The 27,858-nt window shown below is 37.2% G+C and overlaps 1 protein-coding gene and 1 long non-coding RNA gene across 6 annotated transcripts in view; one reads left to right on the top strand and one right to left on the bottom strand.

The window, feature by feature from the left end:
- The window catches only part of CACNA2D3 (calcium voltage-gated channel auxiliary subunit alpha2delta 3), a 1,010,949-nt gene extending 1,009,678 nt beyond the window's left edge, over positions 1-1,271 (top strand). For all 5 annotated transcript variants that reach the window (XM_031952127.1, XM_031952119.1, XM_031952106.1 and 2 more), the window contains one exon: positions 845-1,271. In XM_031952127.1, the coding sequence (XP_031807987.1) occupies positions 845-937 (93 nt within the window). In that variant the 3' untranslated portion in view covers positions 938-1,271. The remainder of the gene's footprint in view (positions 1-844) is intronic.
- On the bottom strand, positions 263-27,248 carry LOC116421554. The gene is made up of 2 exons (XR_004231959.1): positions 27,094-27,248; positions 263-298 (listed from the first exon to the last, which is right to left on the bottom strand). It is a non-coding gene; the product is annotated as an uncharacterized LOC116421554 (long non-coding RNA).
- Positions 27,249-27,858: the final 610 nt, after the last annotated feature.

A 27,858-nucleotide genomic window follows, 5' to 3' on the forward strand; every position in this document is an offset into this window, starting at 1 on the left:
TTTCTTGAAAGTTCTCCCATTCACAATTCCATTTTTAATCTATTTACAGGTGAAAAATATTTTAATTCCATTGTCCTGTTGTAATTCTTTGTGGTATTAGTGCAAGATATAGGTCTAAATTACATTTTCCTTGTTTGCTATTTCTAACACCAATTGATTAGGATTTTTATATTTCCTATTCCTATTCTTCTATGTGTATCCCAAAGTAAAAAAAAATCACAAGGTTAATAATTTAAAATAGATAAAACAATAGAAGACTTACCCCTTCCTTAACTCCTTTCTTTAAAAGATAGCTGATCTATAAAGTAAGCAGAATTGTTTTGTTTTGTTTTGTTTTTGCCAAAGACCCTGCTCTTCTTTAACACTTTATGTCCATAGTGCATGAACACTCATTTAAAATATCTGATACATTTATGTAAATTCAGAATTTTTCTTCTATAATCTAGTGAGATATCAACAAACATATTTCCTTGATTATTAAATTTTAAATGTTCTACTTATCAAAGTGGTGGCCTAAGGTTCTAAAAAGCTTTATCTTGGGATGGAAATTCTAGAGCATTTTACCCAGTTGGAAGTTTTGAAGTAGATCTGCTATCTAAGAGAGAGTCTTCCTAAGTCTAGAAAGGCCCATTCTTAGCAGCCTGACCATTAGGGAACCTTTTTGTTGGCCATGATGACACATAAAAGAAAGGAAAATATTGTAGGATGAGGAGCCTCTGTGGAGACCATTATTGTATTAATTTTGCTAATGCAGTCCAGAAAAATAATGTGTTTTGGAAATCCCTGAGGTGTTTTTGAAGACTCTCAAGTTAACCAAATGTCATCCTTGTTCCCTTTCCTTTAGGAAAATGCAAGAGAATGTGGGGGAGCCCTGGGCCTCTGTGCCACGCCTGTTCTCCTTCTGATCCCGCTGCTTCTGATGCTTTTCTCGAGGTGACACTGACTGGTTTGTTCACTTGGCATGCTAATTACATGGATAAACTGTGAACTGAAATATGGTGCAACATAGACGACATGAAATATAGTCCAACCATCAGCATTTCATGATTTTAACTGTGCGTGATATAAACTCTTAACGATATGTCAAGAAAAAAAAAAAAGGTTATCTTTTTACTTTGCCGGTCATGCAAATGTGCAGTTGCCATATGATAATCTCACTTCATCAGAAACAGGACATTAATTGATAGACAGGTGGTGGTCCTTCTCTGCTTTGTTCCATTGACACCAATTTACACCTGTGTACTTTTTAAATAAAGTATATTAAAATCATAGTCAACTTGTCTGAATTGCGTATTGTAACTTTTCATATAGTATCCATTTAAGAAATTCAAAGTGCTCATTGGGAGATGGTCTTTTCTTGTGGCAAGAATGATCCACATGAGCCATTCATAGCCTTACAATGTCAAAAGAGAGCACAAGGAAGTGTCAACAGCTTGAGTGGACCTATTAGCAAAAGAGTGAAAGACTGGTGAGACAAGATAAACAGGCATGGATGAGTTGGGGTCTACATGACTGAAAGGAGCACTGTCTCTGACATTGTCACAGATGAATATTTGAGTTAATGAATTATATTTATCATGCATTGCAAAATATACAAAATACTGCATAGACATTACCTCCCTAAAGCCTCAAAGCAACTCTTGACATATCTCACTTATCATTAAGCATATCTTAAAGATGGGGAAACTGAGGGTCAAAAGATTTTGAAACTAATAACTAGATTTGAACCCACATCTTCCATTCAACTAAAGAGGGAAACAAAAGTTAGTAAAGTCAGTCATGAAATAATTATTCCATAAAATCCATATTCAATTGTTAAAGGTCGTACCTATAGTTTTTTATCTTTCTGACTAAAAAAAAAATCTCTTTGAGAAAGATTGACTGACATTAGTTATGGGAATATACTCTAAGAGGAACCAAAGTGCTGGAATATTGACCACAATTGTTAATGGAATTTTGTGCATTTAAAAATACGGTAGTATTAAAATTTGAAAAGTATTTCACGTCTATTACCTCATGAGAGCTTCACAGCAACTCTATGAGCCTTAAGTTCTGGGAGTATTATTTGGTTCATTGCATAGGTGAGATAACAGACTATAAGGTATCACCTGACTTGTTTAGGGTCAACTAGCTAGAAAGTAGAATTGGGATTTGAACCCAGTTCATTCTAACTATGAGAATCAACTATCTCATCATATATTTCAGATTAAGACAAATCTGCTTTTAAGAACTCATTGTCATTGTTCATATATTTTTAAAGATTAAACACATACCCAGATGCATATATACATACCCTTCATAGAAGGAAGAGAACAGTAATGAAGAGAGTAATTAAATCTGCCTTCTGGAACACTGGATTGTTTTGTACTACCATGAATGGGAAGAAAAGTTGGCACCAAAATATAAAAAAAAATTAACCCAGCTCTTAATAATCATCATAAAACTCTAGGTCCTGGGCACAAGACAATAATTCCCACAGTTTCATTATTGAAAAAGAAAATCAAATCATAATTTCAAAGATTCAAGTCTGGAAGGGATTTTACCATTAATCTAGCCCAAAACCATTGTCTCATCCAATTTTAGGAATCCATGATTTGATTTTTTTTTGTAATGATAGAATTAAATAATTTCCCATTAAATGGGAATTAAATGATGAAAACAATAACTGTTGAAGAGGCTGTAGGGCATATCCAAACCTAGGAAGAGGCAGAGATCAAATTCAACCTCCCAAGGCTCCATCCTGGCCCTCTTCTTTTTGCCCCGCATGTTATCTTGTTTGCTGTTTTCATGAGTTCTTTGAGGTTTAACTGTTCTCTCCACATAGATGATTATCAGTTATATTTCCAGCCTTAGTCTCTCTCCTGAGCCAGAGTCCCATATCATGCCCTGTCTTGGATATTGTTGGAAGACCAACAGATCCAAAACTGAACTAGATTCCCCACCCCACTGACATTTCAAAACATCTTAGATTCTAAATTTTCCTATTATTGTTGAGAGTCTAATAATCTTCCAGTCAACGAGATTTACAATCCAGGTGATATTTTCAGTGTTTTCCTTTAACACAGCTGACCTAAGCGATGTGCTGTTAATTCATGACATTTCTACTTTCACAACATCTCTTGTTTATCTGCCTGTCTCTACTCATGCAATTATCATGCTGGTATAGGTTCTCATCTTCTTTTAGTTGAACTACTACAATAACAACCTTTGAACTTGTCTCCTTCACTCATCTTCTCTAGCTCCATCTATAGTCCACATATTCCCAAAGTGATTTGCCTGAAATACAAGGGTTCCCTGTTCCCTGGGATCAGCTATAAACTTCTCAAGAAGTGAAAGCTCTTTGTAATCTGCTATTATTCAGTCATTTCAGTTATCTGATTCTTCATGACCCCATTTGAGTTTTTCTTGGCAAAAATACTAGAATGGTTTGCCATTTCCTTCTCTTGCTCATCCTTTATGAAGAACGGTTTATGATAAATATTTTATTTCCCCTCAAATACATGTAAAGATAATTTTAACATTTTTAATTGAATTCCACATTTTCTTCCTCTCTCCTTCCTTTACTTTCCCTCTCCCTGGGACAGTAAGCAATTTGATGTAAGTTTTACATATACATGTGTATATGTGAGTATACATATATCTGTTTGCGTGCATGTCTGTATGCAATCAAACAAAATATATTTCCATATTAGTCATGCTGTGAAAGAAACACAGACCCAAAGGGGAAAAACTTGAAAAAATTAAGAAAGTGAAAAAATAGTCTGCTTTGTTCTTTGTTTTCTTCAGACTCCGTCAGTTCTTCCTTTCAAAATGGACATTTTTCACCAAGAGTCTTTTGGAATTGTCTTGGATCACTGTATTATTGACAATAGCCAAGTCATTCATGGTTGTTCACTATACAATATTCCCGTTACTGAGTACGATATTTTTCTGGTTCTGCTCACTTTTCTTTGCATCATTGTAAGTCTTCCCAGGTTGTTTCTTTCTTTTCTAAAATTAGCCTGCTTTTCATTTCTTATCACACAATATTATTCCATTACCGTCATATGGCACAGCTTATTCAGCCATTCTGTAATTGATGAACTTTAGTTTCCAAATTATAAATGTTTTTGGACAAATAGATTTTCTAGATCATTTTGCAGATGAGAAATCTGAGGCAAAGTAGATTAAGTGAATCACCCAGGATCACATGGCTAGTAAGTGTCCAAGGCTAGATTTGAATGCAATCCCAGAGTGCTCTGTCCCCTGTACTACTTAGCTCCCATGATCTGGTTTCTTCATATTTCTCCACCTTTATTTTATTCATTTTTTTCTTTCCCCTTCACACCTCTACAATACTTGCCTAATTACTGTTCCTCACACATAAATGTTCTTCTCTTGCTATTCTTTCTTCCTCCATTTCTCCCCCTCCTCAGTTTCCTTTCTTGTTATCGCACATTTCCAGAATCAGTTCAATTCTTTTGCTTCAGTCTTAATCTAGCTCTCTTAGCCACTAGCGCTTCCCTCTCCAACGTTAGCTTCTACCTTTGTTGCCCAGGTCTTTTGTGAATGTACATCTTGTCTCATTCCTTAGAATGTAAACCTTTTGAGGTCAGGTACTCTTTTCCTTTTGTATTTGTTTCCCTGATGACTATCCTAGTGTAGAGCCCCACTGGATTCTCTTTGAATCAGGCTGTTGAGCTAAAGTGCTGAGAGGCAGCTGGGTTCCATAAAATGTGCCATGGATTTTGACTTGGAGGCTTTGGCTCCAAATCCTGACTCTGATACTTTTGTTGACAACTTTTTGCCATCAATTTTTTGGTTGATACTGTGAACAAGTCATGGTCTTTTTCTTGATCACTGTTTTCTCTTCTCTAAAATGAGGGCATTGGGCCAAATGACCCTCTAAGAATCCCTCAGTGTCTAAATTGATAACTCTGTGATCCGTTACTTTTATTCCATGACATTTCCAAAACAATGATCAGTTACCCAGCCAATTAGGTCTGACATAGTGCTTTCCTTAGAATGTTGTAGCTACCTATTCAGCATAGTATTCAAAAAAAGGAAATAAAGACCACGTTGGAGAAGACCAACCATTTGAGGGGCAAAAGAAACATCTCTGATGTCCCTGCACTTCTTAGCCTCTGCCTCAGTTCCCAAAGACATAAAGGGCAGTGTAAAATTAGAAGTCTCGAGATGGGTGGCAGAAAGCCTACTTGTATTTTTCCTTCCCCATTTTAACTATACTATCATCCCTATTTGTCTGCCCCAGGCTTCGATCCCTTCTTCCCTTTCTCTTTCTGCATGCTCCTAAACCACATTCCCCACTTCCTCCCTCAGTCCAAACCACACGCCCACATGCTCCAGCCTTTAAAAAATAATTGTCCCTGTGCACCCTCCCCAGTCACCAAAGGGTTTTGCAGTGGCGGTCTCATTGACTTGCTTGCTGGCAGGTTTCAACCTAAAAGCCCAGCCCCAGGAGAACATGGGAAGGATGTCTCTCTGTTCAGCAAAGGCAGAGAGGAGTCTGCCAAGAAAGAAAGAGGAAATTTGGACTGTTTCGGGATCACAGTTTATATTGGGTTCTACCCAACTTTCCCTGGATGGCCTCATATTGTATTGATGTATATGAGTGTACTCCTTGGCTGGCTTGTCAGCTTCAAGAGATCAAACCTTATGTCTTCAAAAACATTGGTATCCTTGGCACCTAGCTCAGAGCCTTGCACGTGGTAGGGTTCTACAAATAATGCATTACAAGGATGATTCTGAGGAAGAAGACAGTGAAGGAGAAAAAGCAAGAAAAGGAATAGAAAATGAAAAGCAAGAAGAGGAAGAAGAGAAGCAGAAAAAGGAAGATGAAAGAAGGGGAGAAAGAGGAAGAAAGGAGTTACTCTATCAAACTTCTCCCTGCTCCAATCCATGGTTCACTCAGCTGCCAAAATAACTTTTCCTAAAGTACAGATCTTTCCATGTCCCACCCCACCCCAATAAATGTTAGTGACTCTAGGATCAAATCTGAAATTCTATGTTTAGCATTTATAGATCTTCACTTTGCCCTTTCCAACTCCTTCAGTCTTCTTAAACTTTCTTGCCATCACCCTTGTCCCACTCTTCTCACCTCTTGCCTGGCTTGTGGCAATAACCTTCTCATATTCTCCCTACTCCAAAGCCAACCCTTCCCCACGCATCCTACCCCCAACTGGCAAAAGACTTTCCTTAATTCCCAAGACTCATTGCTTCATCCCTTTTCCTTAATAACCTCCAGTGACTTTCTTTTTAATTCAGCATCAAAGAGAAAATCCAAATCCTTTGTGTAGTATTTAATGCCCTTTACAAGAGGGGACTTTTCTGCCTTTCCAGCCTTCTTAATCTTTGCTTCCTTCTATGCTCCATCCTGCCTCCTTGCTGTGCTTCTCACTTGGGACTTCATCTCCTATTTCCTTGACTTTACCCTGACTGTTTCCCCTGCCCAGAATAGTCTCCTTAATCACCTCTGGTTGCTAGATTTCTTGCTTTTTAAAGAGTCCGATTAAATCCCACCTTCTTTAAGAGGCCTTTTCAATCCCTCACCTCTTTCCTTGTGCTTTCCCCGAGAGATTTTCTTTCATTTATCCTGTAGCCAGCATACGTTTACCTAACAATTGTCTCTTCCATTAGATCATTAGCGTCTTCAGTCCAGAGACCAGATGTTGCCTTTCTTTTGTAATTACAAGGATTCTATTTCTCCCACTCTGACTCAAGCAATAATAAAGATCCTATACTTTAATACTTTTATCATCATATCATTGCATCAAATATATCATTCAGTGAAGGACTTTGAGCAACATTTGATTAAACTACACTGTCAAGTTTGGAAGGGAAAGAACACTTCAAGGCAATGGAGGAAATGAAATGATTCTACACAGGAAGTGTATTTGCAATGGCTGAAGCAATTCACTCATGACTGATAGATTTTGGATAAGCCACTTTGTAATGCAGTATTTCAAACCCTGGCTCCTTTGGTGGTAGAAGTTATTCTAGCCATATCTGTGAGGTGGGAGGAGCAGAGAAACCTTGGTCTTGGTCCTTCACCATAAGCAGAGGAAGACCTTATGAACTTGAAAAGACCTGGAAAATGGAACTTTCCATGGGTATTCCAGTAATGTTCCTGGACATGTAATGACAGTCCCCAAATCAGAAGCCAGAGACAAATTCAATGTGCTAAGAAAAGACAATTTAAGGACTATGGAGAGAGCCTGCCATTAAAGCCATACTATCTCTAAAGAGGACAAAAGGAATCCCAACAACACTGATACACAAACACATACTGAAAGATACACATAGATACATACACACACAGAGCTACATTTTATTCTCTAAGCTTGAATACATTCTGCCCTACATCATACATCATGCATTCTCAGTTTGGTGGAATGGGGAGGGGGTGACAAGTTGTATGTTGTATCAATTTTTCTTAATCTACTTCCTTAATACTTTTCTTTCTGAAAGTTAGTGAAATCCATCTGGTTTAAGTGATAATAACTGATAATCACTGGAGAAAAACACAACAGTGGGAGCTCATAAGCTATGTAACATTTGACTAACTTTAGTCTCTGAAAGTAATCCATATAAACTCTGAGAGGGGGAACTGTGGCTTCCTTCTGGGGGTTCAACCTTCAAATTTGAATAGATATTGGGAGAATGAGACCAAAGCATGTGTTACATTTTTTTTAACCCCCAGCATATAGAAGAATGACTGGCATTGAGTGTTGGATACTCTTATCCAGTTTGGGAGATGAGAAGAAAGAGAGAACAGGAGAGTTGTCTTCAAATATTTGAAGCTGGTTGATGGAGGGGAGAAAATGAGGAAAAAGGAGAAGCAGGAAGGAGGAGGAGGAAGAAGAAAGAGGATGGAGAAGAGGAGATGAAAAAAAAGGGAAGGGGAAAGGAAAGGAAAAGGAGAGGGGGAGGAGGAATGAAAAAAGCTAATTTTACTGAGGGGTTACTATGTGTCTAACACTACTAATTGCTCCCCTAAAATAACATCTAAGCCCATACCATCAGCCATGTTATCATTTAATTGGAGAGATGCCATGTTGGAGTCTCATATTCAACAGGATCAAAGACCACTTTTTATCTCTCTCTTTAAATCTATTCTTTTCCTCAAGTCCCAAATTCTGTCAAGGGCAGAATTTTTCTGGTCAAGCAAGTTCTGAGCTCAATTGTTCTGTCACACCTAATCCTGGTATCACACTCACTGAAGACCTCTTCTGATTTCCCCAATTATCAGAATTTATCCCAGAATCAGTTAGTATTTGGTTTTTGTACAGATTAGATAGATAGATAGATAGATAGATCTGTGTAATACATTGTTTCCCTTCCTTCCCTCCCTTCAGAACAGGGTTTGTTTTTCTTTTGGCCTGTGTCTGCAGTTTGCTGAGGAGAAGTGGTTGCCAAAATGTTGGGATTTAATTAATACTTCTTAGGCTTGAATTTAATTGGAATTACTCTTTATAAACAGAAGAGAAAGGGCTATATGGGCTAATCCAGTAAGGGAAGACTTCTGAGAAAAGATTTGATTGAAAACTCAAAACATAGCATGGAGTAATGGACAAAGTACCAGCCTTGAGGTTTAGAAGACCAAGAAAAGCTGAGGTTTAAGTCTCATATCTGACATCTACAAGCTTTTTGAATATAGACAAATTTCTAAGCCTCAGTTTTCTAATCTGAAAAGTAAGAAATTTAGATCAGATGATTTATGAAACCCCATTTAGAAGGGGATTGGCCTTATGGAAGATTCCGCTTTAGATAGATGGTGAAAAGGGAGGTCTTTTCTAGTATAAAAATATCATAAAATAATAGTAGAAGACAAAAAGGCTTCAAGAAGAAATAAATATCAAATATATCAATATATATCAATATATCAAATATAATTAAATAGTATCAAAATATCTTTTGAGGACAATAAATGTGGATGTTAGGGAACAGATACAACAAGATTAGACAAATAGGTAAGAACCACATTATTGACAATTTTCAAGGTCAAGAAGATTAGATTGGACATTATGCAGTAGGTAAAAGGAAACCATCATGGGTTCTTGAGCGAAGGGATATCATAAAGCAAGTAGCATTTTGGGAATCTTAGGAGGGCAGCACAAGATAAGATAACTTGAAGGAGAAAACAATAAAATCTGGGATATTAATTAAAATGTTACTAGAGTAATCCACATGAAAATCAATGAACACTTGGAGAATAGTCACAATTGTCTTTACTAATCCCAGTTTCCCCATTCAAGAAAAGGTGTTCATCAACTGTTTACTCTTCAGGGTGGGTCAGTTAGGATGGAGAAGTGTCTTATGTTTGTGCCATATGGGGATTTTCTTTTTGTTGAGACAATTGGGGTTGAGATGGGCTGTGTTGGCACACAGCCAGGAAGTGTTAAGTGTTAAATGTTAAATAAGGGACCAGATTTGAACTCGAGTCCTCCTTACTTTAGGGCTGGTGCGCTACCCACTATACCAACTAGTTGCTTACTTATGTGGTGATCTTTTGAATCAAGTAAAGACATTTAGCACAAAAAAGAGTCAAGTTTGGGAGGTGAGAAGCAAGGGAGAGCAGGAGAGTTGTCTTCAAATGTTTGAAGTTCTGTCACATGAAAGAAGGGTTGGTCTGTTTGTTGAGGTCTTATGGGGCAAAACCAGGATCAATGCATAGAAATAACTAAGAAAGGAAATTGGACTTGATCAATAACAATAACAACAGTAACACAACTTCCTAACCATCAGAATAGTTCTAAAGTTGAATCAGCTGCCTCAGGAACTGATGGTTTTTTTTTTCTTAGAGGATATTAAGCAATGGCTAGATGAGCATTCGTTGTGTATATTGGAGTGGGAATTCTTTTTGGATATTGGCTGAATTAGTCTCTCCCTGACAACCTTTCCAAGTTTTTAATTCCACGATCCTTTAACCTGCCACATCCCACTCCTAGTCACAAATGACTGTGCCCCAGCCACAACAATGAACAAGCATTTACCACATACTTACTCTGGGCCAAACACTGTAAAAAGCACTGGAGATAAAAACAGAAATCAATTGTAGTCCTCATCCCCCAGTACCTTACAAGCCAAAGGGAACCAAAAGTTTGTACCACAGTGTAGGGTCTTCACCCATGAACATTTCTGAAATTTATTTCATTGGAGAGATGAGAAGCATCTGTGAAAATAATTTGAAAGAAAGCTTCAAACACTCTGGGATTCTCTATGGATCCCTTGCTTAAATCATCCGATTCATATGAATTTCACCTGGATGTTAAAAACTCAACTGAAGATAGGAAGTCACTGATTATAGGAAAGATGAAAGATATATTCAGAGGTAGCCACCATAATGGCCAGGAGCTCTGAAATCAAACTTTCAAACCCACGAAAATTAAAGTGCAACATTTGTTGTAGACTTCTACAATTGTGGGTTGAGAATTCATTTGAATTGAGTTCTTTCCAGTTACCGGTAACCGAACACTGAGGGCTATTATGCAACCATGACTCAATAAGACCTCTAGAAAACACATTTCCAATATGATGGAAATTAAAGGACAGAGTTTGTTTGTAAATATTTGAAATTGCAGGTTTAAAATTAATTTGAATTGCTTGACTGCCAGTAACTTATAACACTTGGCTTTTTTAATATAATCATGAATACCACTCATGACTTTTAAAATAAATCATTTTAGGAAAAATGACTCAACTCAGGGAAATCCATTGGCTCAGCCTGCCAGTGTCGATATTGGTGTTGGTTACACAGAGTGATAAAAACCTAAGTAACAAGCAGAGCTTTCCCTACAGAGTTTGGGTTGGCTTTTATTCGTTTAACAGGTATGTGTAAAACATCTATGATCCATCCAGCACTGTGCTAAGGGCTGAAGGGACAAAGGTGAAAATAAAACCAGACTGTCCCTCAAGAAGATTTCTTTCTACTACAGAAAACAAAACTACATAGATCAATATGAAATGTGGGCAAGGCATATCTAAATCTAAACAAATCTATGGTATCATGTGATGGATGGTTCTGACAACTGGAAGGAGCAAGAAAGGATGTATATAGGAAGACTTCACTCCTTGAGTGGAGCTTTAAAAATGGCTAGCAATCCTGAGACTAAACTAAGGAGAGAAAGGTTTCTTGAACCGGATTTCAGCCTATACAAATTTACTAAAGAAATAGATGTAATGTTGCATTTTGGGACATTGCTTTGTGGAGAGGAGTCAAGTTTGAAATGGCTAACAAGCAGTGTGACTTTGGGTAAATCACTTCCTATCTCTTCAACTATCAATTAGAATGAGCTAAAAATAATTTCTTAAGGGTTTTTTGTCTATTCTAACACTGTGATTTTCTATGGATCCCTTGCTTAAATCATCCCATCAATGAGATACAAATATGAATTATTTTTCTGTATTAGGTTGGCTTTGAATTTAATTGAAATAAAACAGACCTTTTTTTCTTCCTGGTTGGGGATGTACCAGTGAATAAAGAAGCAATTCCTATGTAGGAAATGAAAATTGGAGAGAATCATCCAATGAAATTGTGAAGTTCACATAGGAGCATTTATTTATTATGAAGATGTGATAGTGGGCTTTCAGTTAATTTTCTTCAGATAATGAAGTGTCCAGCTGCTCTGAGGATTGTTTGCTTCCTAAATTTGACCTAAAGAATGAAGAAAAACATAACATATGCTCTTTACTTCTCATCCTTATACTCTCTTTGGGGAAAGTCTACTGGCAATTCTCTAAGAATCACCAACAATTCCGGGCCTGGAAAATGTTAAATGTGGTTTCAAAGAAAGCTACAGGGCTAATTAGGTTATAAGGGTGATTCACCTTGTGGTCAATGTTACTTCATACGCTGGAACCATTTCACTGTTGATCTCTTGCCACTTGGCTCACTGGGTTAGAAACTGAGGGAATCGGTTTTATCTACCATTGAACCCAGTTCAATTATACATGGATTTATTAAATGTCTGCTCTGTGCAATCTTCAGACTTTGGGCCTCTGGTTCACAGTTCCTGGTTTCTAGATGTCTTCTGTTCACAAAAAGAATGGGTGCAGTACTTCTTTCCTGCACCATGGGGGAAACAACCTAGCATGTGTTGCTCTAGCTGGGTGGCCTGGGATTTTCCATGGTTTTATGCAAAGAACAGAACATAGGAATATATACTTAAATGATAACTTCTATTACAACACTAGAGCCCTACGATCCCCTTATAGTTTTGAGATTCTGTGATTTAGGGGATAATGATACTCCCCAGAAATGTGGATGACAACCTACTCATGCCTTCTTCGTTTGAGTAGTTCTGAGACATGGCTTCTCCATGAAGCATTCCTAGAAAATATACCCAAATCACTATATGTATTCCTCTAAGTCTCAAGATTTCAGAGTCACCAATTCATGGAATGGGCTCTTTAGCTTATATTTAATACTTTCCCCAGCTTAGTGGGTACATCTTTTGTGAAGATATATTTCCTGATCATATACTTTGAGTCCACTCAACAGTGATAGCATTCAGTGTCTCTATAACTTTTTGAATCAAGTAAATCTTCCCCCCAAAAAATAATGTTCTATGATTCTAAGTCATCTAGGGGAATATTGAAATGAAGAGAATATATTTAGGCATCAGAGAACAGCTTTGGCTTGTTGAAAATGCTGTCCTTTTGTACTCATAAGCTAATGCCCACATTTTTTGCTCCTGTTCACTGATGAATCAAACTAATTAAGCCATTAGCTGAAGAATCCTATCCAACATATAGCCCAATTAAGGGGCTAATTCATTGGGCTACACATCCAATTTCTTTTATAGTTTATATTTCCCCCTTAATTTGATTTTTAGAATATAGATTGTTAGCCCATTCTCTTTGTAGATCTCTTTGAAGAAGTACTAAAATATTCTGGAGTTTTCATAGAATAAGCACAATTCAAACTAGCATCTGGAGGACCTCACCATTTTCAGGGAATCGATCTTCCATTTGGACAATGCACAGGACTTCATTTTTAATAATGGCTATTGACTTTGACAAGCATGTGACTCCCTATTATAGATTTCATTTGATATTGCAAATCAACAGCTATTTGAAGGGTCTGTGGTTACCTCTACCAAGAAATCTTGTGGGATCTGGATAAATTCATGGTGGATCCTACAGTAAAGAACAGTCCTTAAGATGGCCATCTAACCTATCAGTATAAGAGTTAGTGAACTTGAATATGTGTATGTTATCTATAAATATAAACTTATACCCACCTATATTTACATATATAGGAACTTTTGGTTGTATGTGTATATGTACACATATGCATAATGCATATATGTATTAATATATGTACACAGACATGCCTGTGTATTTCACATATAGACAGTATATATACATTGTGTTTATGTCTGCATATACACATATATATACACCATGTCTATACATGTAAATAGTGATATAGACAAATATAGATGTAAATATAGATATGGATAGAGATTATATTTTATTGAGAGAGAAACAGAGAGAGCACAGGAGAGGGAAGAGAAAGGGAGTGCAGGAGGGAGACAAACAGAGAGAGAAACAGAAACAGAGATATACAGAGAGAGAGAGTCTTCCTCTGTACTTTTTCACTTTGAAGTCATTGAATATCAGTGTATATGTTGAACCTTCCTAGAAATTCAGGTCATTTCAACTCTGATGGACTTGGCTCTTTTCAACAATGAAGTGATTCAGGTCAATTCCACTGGAATTGTGATGGAGAGAGCCATCTCCATCCAGAAAGAAACCATGGGAACTAAATGTGGAGCACAACATAGCATTTGCACCTTTTTTGTTGTTGTTTGCTTGCCTTTTTTCCTCTTATTTTTCTTGTGCAGCATGATAATTGTGGAAATATGTATAGAAGAAGTGCATATGTTTTAACGATTATTGGATCGCTTGCTGTCTAGGGAAGGGGAGGAGAAAAACTTAAGAACACAGGGTTCTCCAAGGGTGAATGCTGAACACTATCTTTGCATGTATTTTGAAAATAAAAAGCTATTATTAAAAAAAAAATCAGGTCATGTATTTCACAGACCTTGGCATCCATTAAAATAGATTTTGATTCAGAAGTCACAGCTACCAGTATATTAGTCTGTTGGCTATCAATCAATTGATAAGCACTTATTAACTATCTACCATATACCCAGTAGTAGTGTGCTGGAGATACACACACAATCATACACATACACATACATACAAATATATGTATGAGAGTATATTTATCCAGTGATGATATATAGACCTCTCTCTCTGTCATATATATATATGTACATATATAAATATATATACATTGTGTATATATATATAATATATACATACAGACATACATATATATGTGTATGTGTGTGTGTGCGTGTATATATATATATGGCTTACATTCTGTTAAAAGATGAAAATTGATTGTGAGACAAGATGACTGTGTCCTATATATGACATTTTTGTCACCTTTGAACACACAATGAAATCAAACTAGAGAATTCTTCCTTTGTTTCTCTAAGGAGAAACTGCCCTGTCTTTCTATTTACCTGAAGGTTCCTTGTGCCTTGTCTGTGTTTACAGGGAGCATAAATGTACATATATGCGTGTATGCAGACATATACATTTATGAAACCACAGTAGTTGGCTTCTGAATGCTTATAACAAAATGACCCAATCATGCCTTACTCAGAAATTTCTTCTCTCACAAAATCCCAGGAAAGGAAATACAAAGGTTTCCTGTCACATCAGATCAAGAACTGATGTATGAGTCACTTTCTTGCAGAAATCAAGGCATTCAGTGGGGCCTGAAGGATAGTGTTCCACAGCAGGAGTGAGGACGCCTGAGTTCCTGACCCAGTTTCGCCATGTCCTCGCCTGGGCCAGAGCTAGTATGAGCAATTGGGTGCCCAGGGCAAGTGGTGCAATTTATTCCATCAGTTTAACTTCATAAAGACAATTTCAGTTGAACCAAAGCAGGGAGAACAGGGTGGGCCTGGGCTGGGCAAAATTCCCTTGAGTTACAGCTGCTGCAGAAGATTTTTGCCTTGGAGTGGTTTCTTATTTGAACTAATTCTTCTTGCAAACCCATTGCTAAGCTGTGCAGGAGGGAGGCATAGAGGCTGTCCTTGCTGAAGAAAGGTATCTGTATTCCTCTGAAGCTCTGGATCACAAGTTCCTGGAACACACTGATTTGTCTTCCCCTAATTATAGTGATGGGAAGGTAATTTTGCCTCTCACATTCTTAGATCTGTCCTCTTTAAAATGGAAACGTCAGATCCTTTGACCTCTGTGGCTGTTCCCTCCATTAATATGTTACTTGGTGGTCTATACAGAGAGTACAGAGTTGTATTTGTTGATTCTCTAACAATTTGATGAGCTGGAAGTGTTCAGTAGAGCATTTGAAAGTAGGATGACGATAATAGCTAATATTTCTATAGTATTTAAACATTTTCAACATCTTCTAGCAGCTATTTTGTACTTTCATGAAATGTCAAGTTAAGGTTTTGTACTTCATTTGCTTTTTTTTCCTAGGGAACAAAAGGGGAGCAAAGATACTCCTCAAGTTCCCAGCACATGCCTGGGATTCTGACACCATATATAAGCAACAGATTTCAGAGAAATTTAGCTTCTTCAGAGATGAAAAGTTCCCAGCTTTGTCCCCTTGTTATTGTCCCTATGTCACAGTAGAAGCAACCATCACCCCGAAAGTTTCAGTGACTACCTCAAGAGTACATTTTAATAAAGGAGATAAGGCAACAGCATTCATGTTTGCTACCTCTGAACACAAGCTCACACTGGTCCACCACACAACCCATGGCACCATTGACTAGTCTGCTAATGTACCAAGTCCCAGAATTCTCTGGGCATTCTCTCTTGGCAAATCCTTATCCAAGTCTCAGGACTTTATTTAATGGGACTTTATTTAATTTATTTAATGTTTCTGGCAATGTCAAAAAAACATCCAGTTATTTCAATTCAATGAACAATTAAAAAGTAAGTGTTATGTTACTTTGAAAAACACTGCAGACATAAATCCAAAAATGACTCAGTCCTTGATTTCAATAATTGTTTTGTGCTAAGGAAATGTCATTATATGATTAGTGAATCAAAGGAAGTTTGAAGGACTGACAAAGAATGACCAATGTGGCAGGGAGTGAAGGATGATGGGAAGAATTCAGTTGATTTTTCACAGAGAAGCTACACAGCTATATGAGTTGAGTATTGGAGGAAGCTAAGAATCCTTAGAAGCAAGTATGAAGAGTGAATGTATTCTAGACATCAGGAAGAGCTCATACAAAAGTTTAGGGCACTAGGTATCATGCCATCCTTGGAAAACGTCAAATTGGCTATTAATTTGGCTAAAAAAGATCTGGAGAGAAGTCAAATGAAGTAAGTCTGGAGAGATCATGATAGAAGAAGTATTGTACCACACAAACATACATACATTTGTATGCATATATCTGTATCTATCTATATACATATCTATCTATATAAAGAAAGAGAGACAGAGATAGAGAGAGGGAGAAACAGAGAGAAAGAGAGAGAGAGAGAGAGAGAGAGAGAGAGAGAGAGAGAGAGAGAGAGAGAGAGAGAGAGATATGAACACACAAGTTGAGAAAACAAAACATTTGCAAAAAGGTTTACAGAAACAACAAAGAGAAATAATTTCATTTATGGCTCTTACCCAGCATCACCACTGAGTCCCAACTAATTCCTATGCTGAAAGCAGAGAATACAGTTAAGCTTACAGGTTTGTGACTGATGTTCTAACTGTGGGGATCTCTGCCAGGCTCTTTCAAGGCAGTGACTCTCTCTCTCAACTTTTCATTACACCTAAGAGATGACAGATACTGACCTTTCCCATTCATTAAAATGAAATATAAAGTGACTAGAGGAGAAACCAGAGAATCAGGGGCAAAGAGTGAGAAGAGAAAGAGCTTCTAATCAAATGTAAGACACTGAAGAACAAAACAGAACAGAACAGAAGAGAGGGTTGGCAGAGAAGGAAGAAAAACAGATACATATTTGGAAATAGGAGAAGAAGCTTTTAAGAACAAACATTTAATATTCTGGGATGACAGCTGTTAAGGAGCTTGCTATTCTCAATAATCATCCATGACTACTCTGAAGGACTTATGATGTAAAAGACTATCCATACCCAGAAAAGGAACTGATTGTGTTTGAATACAGACTGAAGCATTCTCTCATTCTCTCTCTCAATCTCTGTCTCTCTCTGTCTCTCTCTCTCTTTCTTTCTTTCTCTCAACTTAATTTTCCTTGTGGGTTTTTATTTTCATTAGGATGGGAGATGTATGTATGTATGTTTGTTTTTTTCCTAACTTAACTTTTGTGGAAATGTTTTGCAGCTTAATTGTGGATGGGGATAAGGGAGAGAACCTAGAACTCAAAAATTTTAGAAACAAATATAAAAAATTGTTTCAAATGTAACTAGGGCAAAATATTAAAGAAAGAAAATCACTTGCGAGGAAAAAAAAATAAGCTGAATAAAGGCGGTTTATTATCAAATAAACAATAAATACAGAAGGAAGAATTAGTAAAATCCCAAAGTTGTCTTTAATAGTATGAAAAATTATTATACTATGAAGTAAAACTAAGTAAAATTACCTAATTAAAGAGGAGATTCTATAAACTCTCTTGTGACAATGGATCTACAACAAATAATTCTAGAATTTTTCAAAAGAAAAAAATATTTTTAAATGAAGAGCTTAGTAATATAAGTCAAAAGTAAAATCCCTGAATATGGAATTAAAAAAATAACAATAAAAATTAATATATTTAATGAAGTAGAAGTTGAAAGAGTGTGAATAATAGGAACACAAAAACTATTTAAAATATAAAGGATCATGCGATTTTTTTTTTAAGACAAGGTAGATCAATGTGAATATAGGTTAATAGCATTAACTTAAGAATACTAGCTCTCTCAAAAGAAATTGACAAATCAAAAAAGTTCACACTTTAAAAAAATATAATAAATCTATGCAGAGCTTTTGAATAGAGACAACAAAGAGTTGGCCTTTAAAACCCACAAATCACTGACAGAATAGAAAAACAAAACCAAACAAAAAGTATTCTTCAAACTCTGAGGCATGCAGTGATTAGAGTTCAGTCTTTCAATAACAAATAGGAGACTATGAAAGGTTCCATAAGAAATGTCTTGGAATTGAAGTAAAGACAATTCAAATAAACTATGATTATTCCACAGTCAGAAGAATTTACAGAAGATAATGTAACAGTATTTTCAAAAAAAGCTAAAGGAACTTAGATTGTAATGCAAAATAATATCCTCCAATTCTGAGTCAACTTAGATATTCTTATAAAAACAAATAGCCAGATAAATAAATAAATAATAGATGATGACAAATAGAAGCAGAGATAATCATATTATTCAATTTAGAAGTACTGCAGAGGAAAAAAGAACTAGAGATGATATATAGCCTTAGAATAAGAGACTGATCATAGGAAGGGCAGGGTGTAGAATGAAATCTCCACTGCAATAATAGATAAAGAATTTATCTAAGTGTCTTCTGGGGAAGAATATGCACATTAGAAAGCCATCTTCTCTAATGAAGGGTTATTTGTTGGATATTATCATGCCCCAAGAGAACTAGTTTCCAAGGGATTTCCTAGGATAGCCAGAAAACAGAGTTGTAGAAGGGACATTAAACCCGGAACAGGACCAGGAATATGCCCCTGGGAATATTGATTGAATGTGGTAATATAGGGATTAATTTGGAACATAGAAGGGATACATAATATATGACATTGATTCCATCTATCATTGCTTCATTGTTTCTTTTGGGATTGATATTTCTAAGAATAAGTTGGGATGAAGACAGAGAAGATGGGATAAAATGTACAAGAGCATGAGATAGAAAAAGGGACTTATCTTTGGCACTTAAAAGCTTTATCTTCATAATAGAAAGAATAAAGAGGAATAGAATATAAAGATAAAGGGTATAATCCACTTATTAGATAATATTCATAACATACTAAAAGGAAAGAGAAAGAATAAAAACAAAGAAAAAGGAAGAAAACTCCTTGGAAAGGGTACAGCAAAAGGATGTTATATAAAATAAGAGGTAATGGGAATCTGAAAGCATATGCTTTGAAAGAGGAAAAAAAAAATCTATGCAAATAAAATAATAAACACAGGACTATTAAAATTTAAAGGCAAATGGATTAAACAATCCAAACATAAAGAAATAGTGGCAGAATGGTAAGAAAATAAAACTCAACAATTAATCTATTGTATTGAGGAAAAACTTCTAAAATAATAGATAAATAAAGAATAAAACAAAGAGCTGGTACAAAATTTATTATGGTTAAAGCTATTTTTTCAATAGCAGGAATTGTGTATCATTAAAATAAATGAAAATTGAAAATAAAAAAGGAGATGAATGGAAAAAGTATATTACGTTTAAAGGAGCCATACATCGACATCTACTTTCACTAAGTTTACATGAACCAACTGGAATGACACCAAATTCATAATGGCTAAGTTAAGTGAATGAGGGAGAACTATAGATAATTTGATTTCACTAGTTTCCCATATAGGACACTGATCTTAGATTCAAAATCTAGATAAAATTCTTCTTTGACTTTTGGCCTTAGGAGGTCTGCTCTGGTGAGATTTCTCTATATCCCACATATCCCAGCTGTTTGTTGCTGGATCAGTACCCTGAAAACTATATTTTGCTCTCGCAACTCATTTTTTTTCAGTCATCAACCAATAATGACACACAGATCCGATATATTCTTGGCACCCATGAGAGGGTTGGATGACTCTGGAGAAGAAACTGTTCCCTCAAGATATCAAGAGACCCATCATTTCAATGGAGTTGATATGAGAATTCCCTTCAACTATCAATTCTTGATTTAATTAACTGCCTTTGACATGTTTCCAGAGGCTCAGCATTTTAAGTTGCTTAGCCAAGATCACATAGCTTAGAAATGGTATTGGAATCTATATCCTCCTACTTCCATGTCTAACACTCTGCAAATCTAACTCTCAATGACAGGTAATCGGGAATAATCTGGCTATTCACAAAACATCTTGAAGCTTATTCGTCCCTCTATTCTTGCTTGAGTTTTGTTACATTATATAAGACCAAGAAATCACCTGTACTCTCCATGAGTTCTTCTTCATTCTGGCCACAGATGGCTATCACAGGAGGTACGAGGGAATGGTATGGGATCTATGTTTTCTGCTGGCCAGTTGGACACTCTTTCTATTGAGCCAGATGACTGGCTTTTGACTTGGAAAGCCTGGAACACGACTTGTGTCCTAAAGCATCAAGGATTTTCATGGGCTCCAGAGAATAGCATGACTTTTCTATCTCCTTCCTCTGGGCAGGCAGCCTGCCCCATCACCAGAGAACAAAGGGCACTGGCTGTTTTCTGCTTAGCATGAGGGAAAGATGGGGAACCAGGAAGGCTTGGTATTCAGCTCTCTCTGATTACCAGATTTTCCTTCTCTCTCCTGCAGGCAACTTTTAATATCTCTCTTGTAATCTATCTTCTGGGCTGATGGAACCATTTTATACTTTTAGGAACTCCTCCTTTGGGAGAGGTGGAAAGAGGCAGGATTCCACTGGGAGGATGGAGGGGACAAAGGCAGATATTTCATTATGCCCATCCATTATACCCATTATACTAATGATGATTATCTCACTATCTTGCTCATGAAAAGCAGGACTATGGAAGTAGGCCCCGAAGGAGCCGATTTTTTCATGATTTTTTTTCTCAGTTTTTACTCTATGCTTTCCCCAGATGTGGGCACAGTGAGATATTTTTCCCTCTACCTTTAAATCTAAAGATACTTTTGGCCATGAAGGTGAAATGAAACTTGAAAAACATGGAAAGAGAATGTCAGGGTCTGAGTAGCCCAATCCTGACCCACAGATGGGAGACTGAACCCCGACTGAGACATTTCTAATGAGCCACTAGCAAAGTCACCCCTTAAAGTCTTTAGGAAAGACCAGTGGTTTCAGGAGGAAAATCTGCAAGAGTTAGAGAGCTCAGGAGTGGGGATTTTTCATTGTTAAGACCTCGGAAACCTATAAAAGGGGTTGTTGGATGGGAAAACTGAGGAGAGGATTGTGCAAGTCCATTTTGAAAGCCACGAAATCCTTTTGACATATGGCAATCATTAGGCCTCTTCAGCTGTCTATCTTGCACAACTTGCTCCCCCACCTTCCCAAAGGAAAGCATTACTAGGCCTTCCACTTAACATATTTTACAAGAATCCCTTAGCAGTAAACAAGGCTCTGAAGTTGTCTCGGGAAACACGGAACTCACCGACAGCTCCTGAAATGCTGAGACATGATTGCATCTCCCAGCTGGGTACCTCCGGGCAAGGCTGTTTCAGATTAGGATGGAGCATGAACTCCTCCTTAGTGTCCAACATTAGAGGAAAGCCTCAAGCCTCAAAATGGCCCAAATGGTGGAATATAACATCCCCTTGTGATCAGCCCTCTCTGAGTCACAAAGAATCACGGTATCTCCTGAGAATTCTAAAAGATTTTTAGAGAGTCTGGAAGGACAGAAGGACCAGAAAAAAAAAAAAAAAAAAAAAAAAGCAATGGCCACACTATTGTGATACTTCATTTGCTTAAAAATGTAAGAGTTCCTTATATTCCAGTTTGGACCATACAAAAATAATCTGCTATCTTAACAGGGTTGAAAAACACAAACACACACACACACACACACACACACACACACACATCAGAACAGTTGGTAGAATTTATTTGTACCATATCCTTGGAAAAAAATCTCCATTATAATTTTGGGTGTAGTACAGTTTCCTTGGTAAAATCACCCAACATTAAAATAGTTGGGCTCAATCACTATTCCAAGCTTTGGCAGTAGCTCTAAAAACCAGCTTATTTCTTGCCCAAGACAAGGGGCTTGAAGACTTGGATAATGGATGAGGTCTCTCATTGCATCTCAGAGATACTATTAATCGGTGAACTAAGTGAAGGAAATTCTTATGAATCTTCAAATTCCCAGAAGGTTGTGTCCAAGTAAAGGCAACGTCTCAAAGTAAGAAACAGATGCTAGGAGGGGAGAGCCTAACCCTGCTCTCTCAGAGGAGACTCATTGATTTCCTAACAGAAGCCCTTTAGGAACTGACTCCAACTTACCTTGATAGTCTTATTTCATCATCTTCTCCTTCATACATTGACCACTTTGGTCATATGAGCCCATTAGTTCTTTATATGCGGCATGCCATTTCCTCCTAGACTCTTTCACCTTATGTTGGGAATATATTCCTGAATCAATTAGCTCCTATCTTTTACACAAACTGTACCTGATCCCTTTAGTTGTGTGTGTGTGTGTGCAAATTACACCTCTCTACATATTCCATAACCTCAGTCTAATAAAATTCAAGCTTCTTGAAGACTGGGATATTTTTGTATTGCACCTTTCACATAGTAGGTGCTTAGGGAATGTTTCTTGAATCACATGCCTTGATTTTTCACTCAGAACATTTCATTCAATCAATGAATATCCATTTATTACTTGCCATCTAGGGGAGAGCATGGGGAAAAAGATGGAAATTGGTACGCAAGGTCTGGCAATGGTTAATGTTGAAAAATTATCCATGTATATGTTTTGAAAATAAAAAGCTTTCAAAAAGTAAATATCCATTTACTAAGTGTCAAGCAGGGTCTATGGGGAGAGAAAGACAAAAATAAAACATGCCCTTCCTTCAGAGAGCTTATTTTATTATTCAGGGAGAAATATATATATATATATATATATATATATATATATGTATATATATATATATATAAAAATAGAGAGAGAGACTCACTGTTTATTATTTACATGTCATGATGATAAATATATATGTGTACACATACATATATATACATATGTATGCATTTATGTACATATTTCACGATGTTATTATCTCTCTGCATTAATAACGTTAATATGGGGAGGAAGATAAATGGGCAAAGAAGGACCTGAAGACAAGAACTGAAGCGTCTGGGAGGGGCTCCTGATGTGTTCACCATTTCATTGACAAGTGGAATTCAAGCCATTAAGTGCTTCCAGAGATTTTACTCTTGAATTCAAAATCCATAGTCTTCATGATCAAATATGTTGAAGAGTCTCATCCCCATTTTCGTCTCTTTCTCTCAAGACAAAAAATGAACTCTGACCCTCTTCCCATCTCCATATGTCTCTTTCAAGGAATTTTTCTTGCTTTCTTTTTAAAAAAAAAATATGAATCTGTATCTCTAGGGCTTTCATTCCATATTCCTGGAGTGAATTAAACATGTTTTTTTTTTTTGTTTTTTTTTTAACTAAAACATAAATCTTGCCTTGTTCAGAAAATCATGTCTTCGATTTCTGAGATTGAATTAGGTGTTTTTATCCCTTTATCTCTGACATACAGACTATCTCCTGAATTTCCTGTCGAATTTCCTTGGGAAGATTGTGGAATGAGATGCCCTTGACTGGAGTTGGGTAGGTCAGGGATGGAAGGGAGCTTTGTTTGGTGAGATTCAGCCTGGAATTTGTAATGAGGACTTGACATCTTTCACAAGATGTTAATCCCTCATTTGAAAGACAAAGGACGATGTTATTTGGAGGATCTAGAAGAAGCTGGAAAACTTTCATTGTACTAAATTTAATTCTCCTTTGACTACTTCAACAAGGGAATTAAATAGGCATTTTCTTAACTAGCCTTAGCTATTTAATAGGGGTGGGGGCGTTGGTGACAGAAAGAGCAAAAAAAAAATCTTGAGCAGAAACATTTTGTTTAATTCTATCCAATATATTTGTGATAATAAAGGAGAAACACATAGCGTTAGAAAATCCAATGTACCCCAAATTTGGAAACTGGAATTCGGAGGTGGGTGGGAATGGAATCATTATTTCATTGTTGTTGAGTCATTTTAGTCATGGCTGATTCTATGTGACCCCATTTGGGGTTTTCTTGGCAAAGATACTGGAAATTTTGCCATTTCCTTTTCTAGCTCATTTTACAGATGAGGAACTGGGAATCGGGAAGATTCATCTTCATGAGTTCAAATCCAGCCTCGGAAATCCTATTTGCCTCAGTTTCTTCATTTGTTAAATGAGCTGAAGAAATAAATAGCAAATCACTCCAAGAAAACCTCCAAAATGGGGTTGCAAAAAACAACAATACACACGCACAGACATGACTGAAACTTCCAAACTACAGCTGAGCAAAACAGGATTGAATGACTTGCTCAGGGTCACATACCTAGGAATTATCTGTCATTAGTAAATAGCTCATTAAACATCTTAAGCTGATATTTATTCAAAGATAGCCCTTCTATAGAGGCAGTAATGGTCCTTTCAAAGCACAATTAGGTCCCCTGAGTGTACCAGATCATCACCTTCTAAATCTGGGGGTACTCTGAAGAATCAGTGGCTACTGGCTGGAGTCTCCAGAACTAATTTCCTTTAAATTACTTTGCACTGCTAGTTATTATTTTCCCAGTATCATCTTACCCCATTAATATGAATTAACTTGGACAAAAACATATTTGCTGAAAAGAATCAAGGGAACAAAGTTAAAAAAAAAAAAGATTCTTCAGAAACTAGTTAAATGTTCCCCTGTATACCTAAGTCTCTGGGCATGGTGTATTCAAATTTAAAGTGATTCTGGCAATATTTTTCCTACCAAATTGGCTTCTGGGTAGGGCAGAGCCAATGCAAGCCACCATCCTTTGCTCAGAGGAGACAGTGACTTCTCCATGCCTAGGGCAGTTCGGTACTGGCCTGGTCCAACAGGATGCTCATCAGAACTGGATCCTCACCAGGTGTGACTCCTATGAATTCTAGGAATTCTGGCTTGTGAGATTCCCAAGGTTGTGACCTAGTAGATCTTTCTCTGACACTTGTTGGTTGGTTGTTGGCCTTCCTTCTTGAAGAGGACCAAAATCACACTGTTAGAGTTAAGTTACACTATGTCCAACTGTGACTGAACAGGCGAATGTGAGCTCTGGATGCTCTGCCACAGGTCGGACACGAATATTTATGAACCTTTAGCTTCTCTAACCCTAATATCTCTCATTTCTCCTAGGCTAATTGAACTCTGCTTTGCCCATAGGGCATAATGTCTTCTCTGATGAGGGCACACATGTTGGGCGGTCCCATGTCAGTATCTCCCACATCATACAATTGAATAAGTAAAGTTTTTAAGAGCTACCTTGAGAGCATCCTTGTATCACTTTTTCTGACCATTTTGTGAGCACTTGTCCTGTGAGTTCTCTCTCTCTCTCTCTCTCTCTGTATATATATATATATATATATTTTTTTTTTCAAGTGTACATATAACATTCAAACTAGCCCCACAGAGTTGTGCTCTCTGTTGTAGAGTTGGGTAGCTTAGTAGTTTAGTTGGAGAAAGGACCTCAGTGTCTGGTAAATGGTGCAAGGGATAAAAGCATGGTTCTGGAGTCAGGGAGATTCATCTTTGGGAATTCAATCTTGTCTCTCTGATATTTATTCGCGCAATGTCAGAGGAGTAACAAATAGAAAGAGGTTTTGAAAAAGCCAAAGAGAGAAGCAACATATATATTGGCCAAATGGGAGAGAGCCATGATCTTCCACTTCCCTGAAGCCCCATAATTATTCTTCCTCTTTCTCTTCTTCTCTCTCTTCCTCTTCTTTTTCTTCTTCCTTTTCTTCCTCTTTCCCAGAAACAAAGATATCCCCATCCCCAAGAAGCTGAAATTCTGATGGAGTGGGGATGTGACATAACACATGTTCAGAAATCTTTGATTATGGAATAATTGTTGCATTTTCTAATGGAGTAGGAGGTAGATTTCATCACCTATTTATTGTAACACATGTGATCTAATGTTTCAATAAGTCATAGAATCATAAAGGTAGAACTAGAAGAGAACTTAGAGTTCACACACACACACACACACACACACACACACACACTTCTTCCTTTCCATTCACAAAGCTTCAATTCACAAGGGATAAAGCACTGGGCCCAGAGTTAGGAAGACCTTATACTCAGCTACTAAGGTGATATTCCCAAAGAACAAGTCTAATCATGGCATTCCTGAGCTCAAGAAACTCTTGTGGCTCCCTATTACTTTTAGGCATTTCAAAAAGGGCTTCTCGGATACACTCCAGGTTTAATGTCAATCTTAGTGAGTTCTTACTAGGGTCCAGGTAAAGTGCCTGCCCTGGAGATACAATGAAAGACAAAAAAGAACTGAATAGAGATTAAGTTTTTAACACACACGACTTTGTTCTTTATGAATTTTGTGTTCCAGACAAGATGATTCTATAATTATTACTTCCTCCATACTTTTGTACAGGTATGACACTGCTCTCGCCCTTCCCCACCCCACAACTAGGAGTGCCCTCAGCCTTTCCTGGTCAACCCAGTTATTACTTCCTCTATCAGCACAATGGATAGGGAACCAGACCATGAGTCAGGAAACTTCATCTTCTTAAATTTAAATCTTGTGTCAGACAATCACTAGCTTGTGACCCTGACCAAGTCACTTAATCTCATTTGCCTCAGTTTCCTCATCTTTAAATTGAGCTGACAAAGGAAATGACCAACTACTCCAGTACATTTGTCGAGAAAACTCCCCATAACTGAAAAAATATGACTGAAGCACATAAATAAACTCTTGGAGATGGAGGTGTTTTTTTTTTTTTTTTAAGTTTTTTGGGTTTGACCCTTTCCCCCCTGCCTGGGCACCTGTCACGTGGCAGTTACTTAACAAATATTTGGGAATAAATCTCATTCACTTTACACATATCTATCTCCATAGATATTAAGTGACTCATCCAAGGTAAGTCAGTCAGTGGCTGCTTAAGAATTATGGATGGCTCTGCCAGGCAACGAAAGACTATATGAAAAATACAGCTTCCAAATGAGCTCCAAAAGTAAATGTGTTCCCTGGCACCAGTGGGGAAGACCGTGTCAGAGCCAAGACAGGCGCCTGGCTTTGAGGCTTAAATAGGATACCCTGGTCCACTTTGTTCTTATCAGGGGCTGGCGAACAAGGGGATGTCAAAAAAAAAAAAAAAAAAAAAGGGAGTAGAGTCAAGGGAAGGAAATAAAACCTGGAGATGGCAGGCAGGTCCTTAATCTGAGATGATTTTATCCATGACTATCCAGGAGGTAGGATAAAGCCAGGTTGAATAGCTGTTATCAGAATTGCTGGATTATCTCAGTGGAAAATGAACACAGGGAGCTCCTCCCCAGCATCAAGCCTCCGGTGTTTGAAGATGTGTGTGCACATTTGAGATCCTTCCTCTATTAATCTGAGCTCATCTAGTCATGGCTTATGGCCAAACAATTCTCTTTGTTGCTTCTCAACAAAGGGAGCATGTGTAAATGCTGGTCATATCTAAGAAAATGACTGTACAAAGGATCTTGGGAGAAAGTGGCAAAGGGCCATTTCCCAATACAGGCAATGGGTTAGCAGGCTCTCCGAGACCCAGTTAGATTTGGCCTTGATTCCCAACCAAAGCAATGGCTGAGATTGCTTTGAGACATAAGCAGGTATTATCTTATTTAGAAAGACACATGTCCACCGCCACACACCATGTTCACTCTATATGTATATCTAGCAGTCTTGGATCTAGGAAACAAGAAGAAGCCTCTCTAGGGTTAAGATCACAGTTAATTAATCAATAAAGAAATAATAACTGCTTACAAAATGGAGTACCTGGTTAGCTGCTGGGCATCCGGAGTCAGAAATGAGACTTTCCCTGTCTACTCTGGAATACAGGATGTCATCAGGCAAGCAGCAAGCATTCGTTAAGTACTTGTACAAGTCCAGAGACTGGAAATTCAAAGACAAAACTGATAATCATACTCTTTGA

The sequence above is a fragment of the Sarcophilus harrisii genome, chromosome 1, assembly GCF_902635505.1.
Source record: "Sarcophilus harrisii chromosome 1, mSarHar1.11, whole genome shotgun sequence".
NCBI classification, from domain to species: domain Eukaryota; kingdom Metazoa; phylum Chordata; class Mammalia; order Dasyuromorphia; family Dasyuridae; genus Sarcophilus; species Sarcophilus harrisii.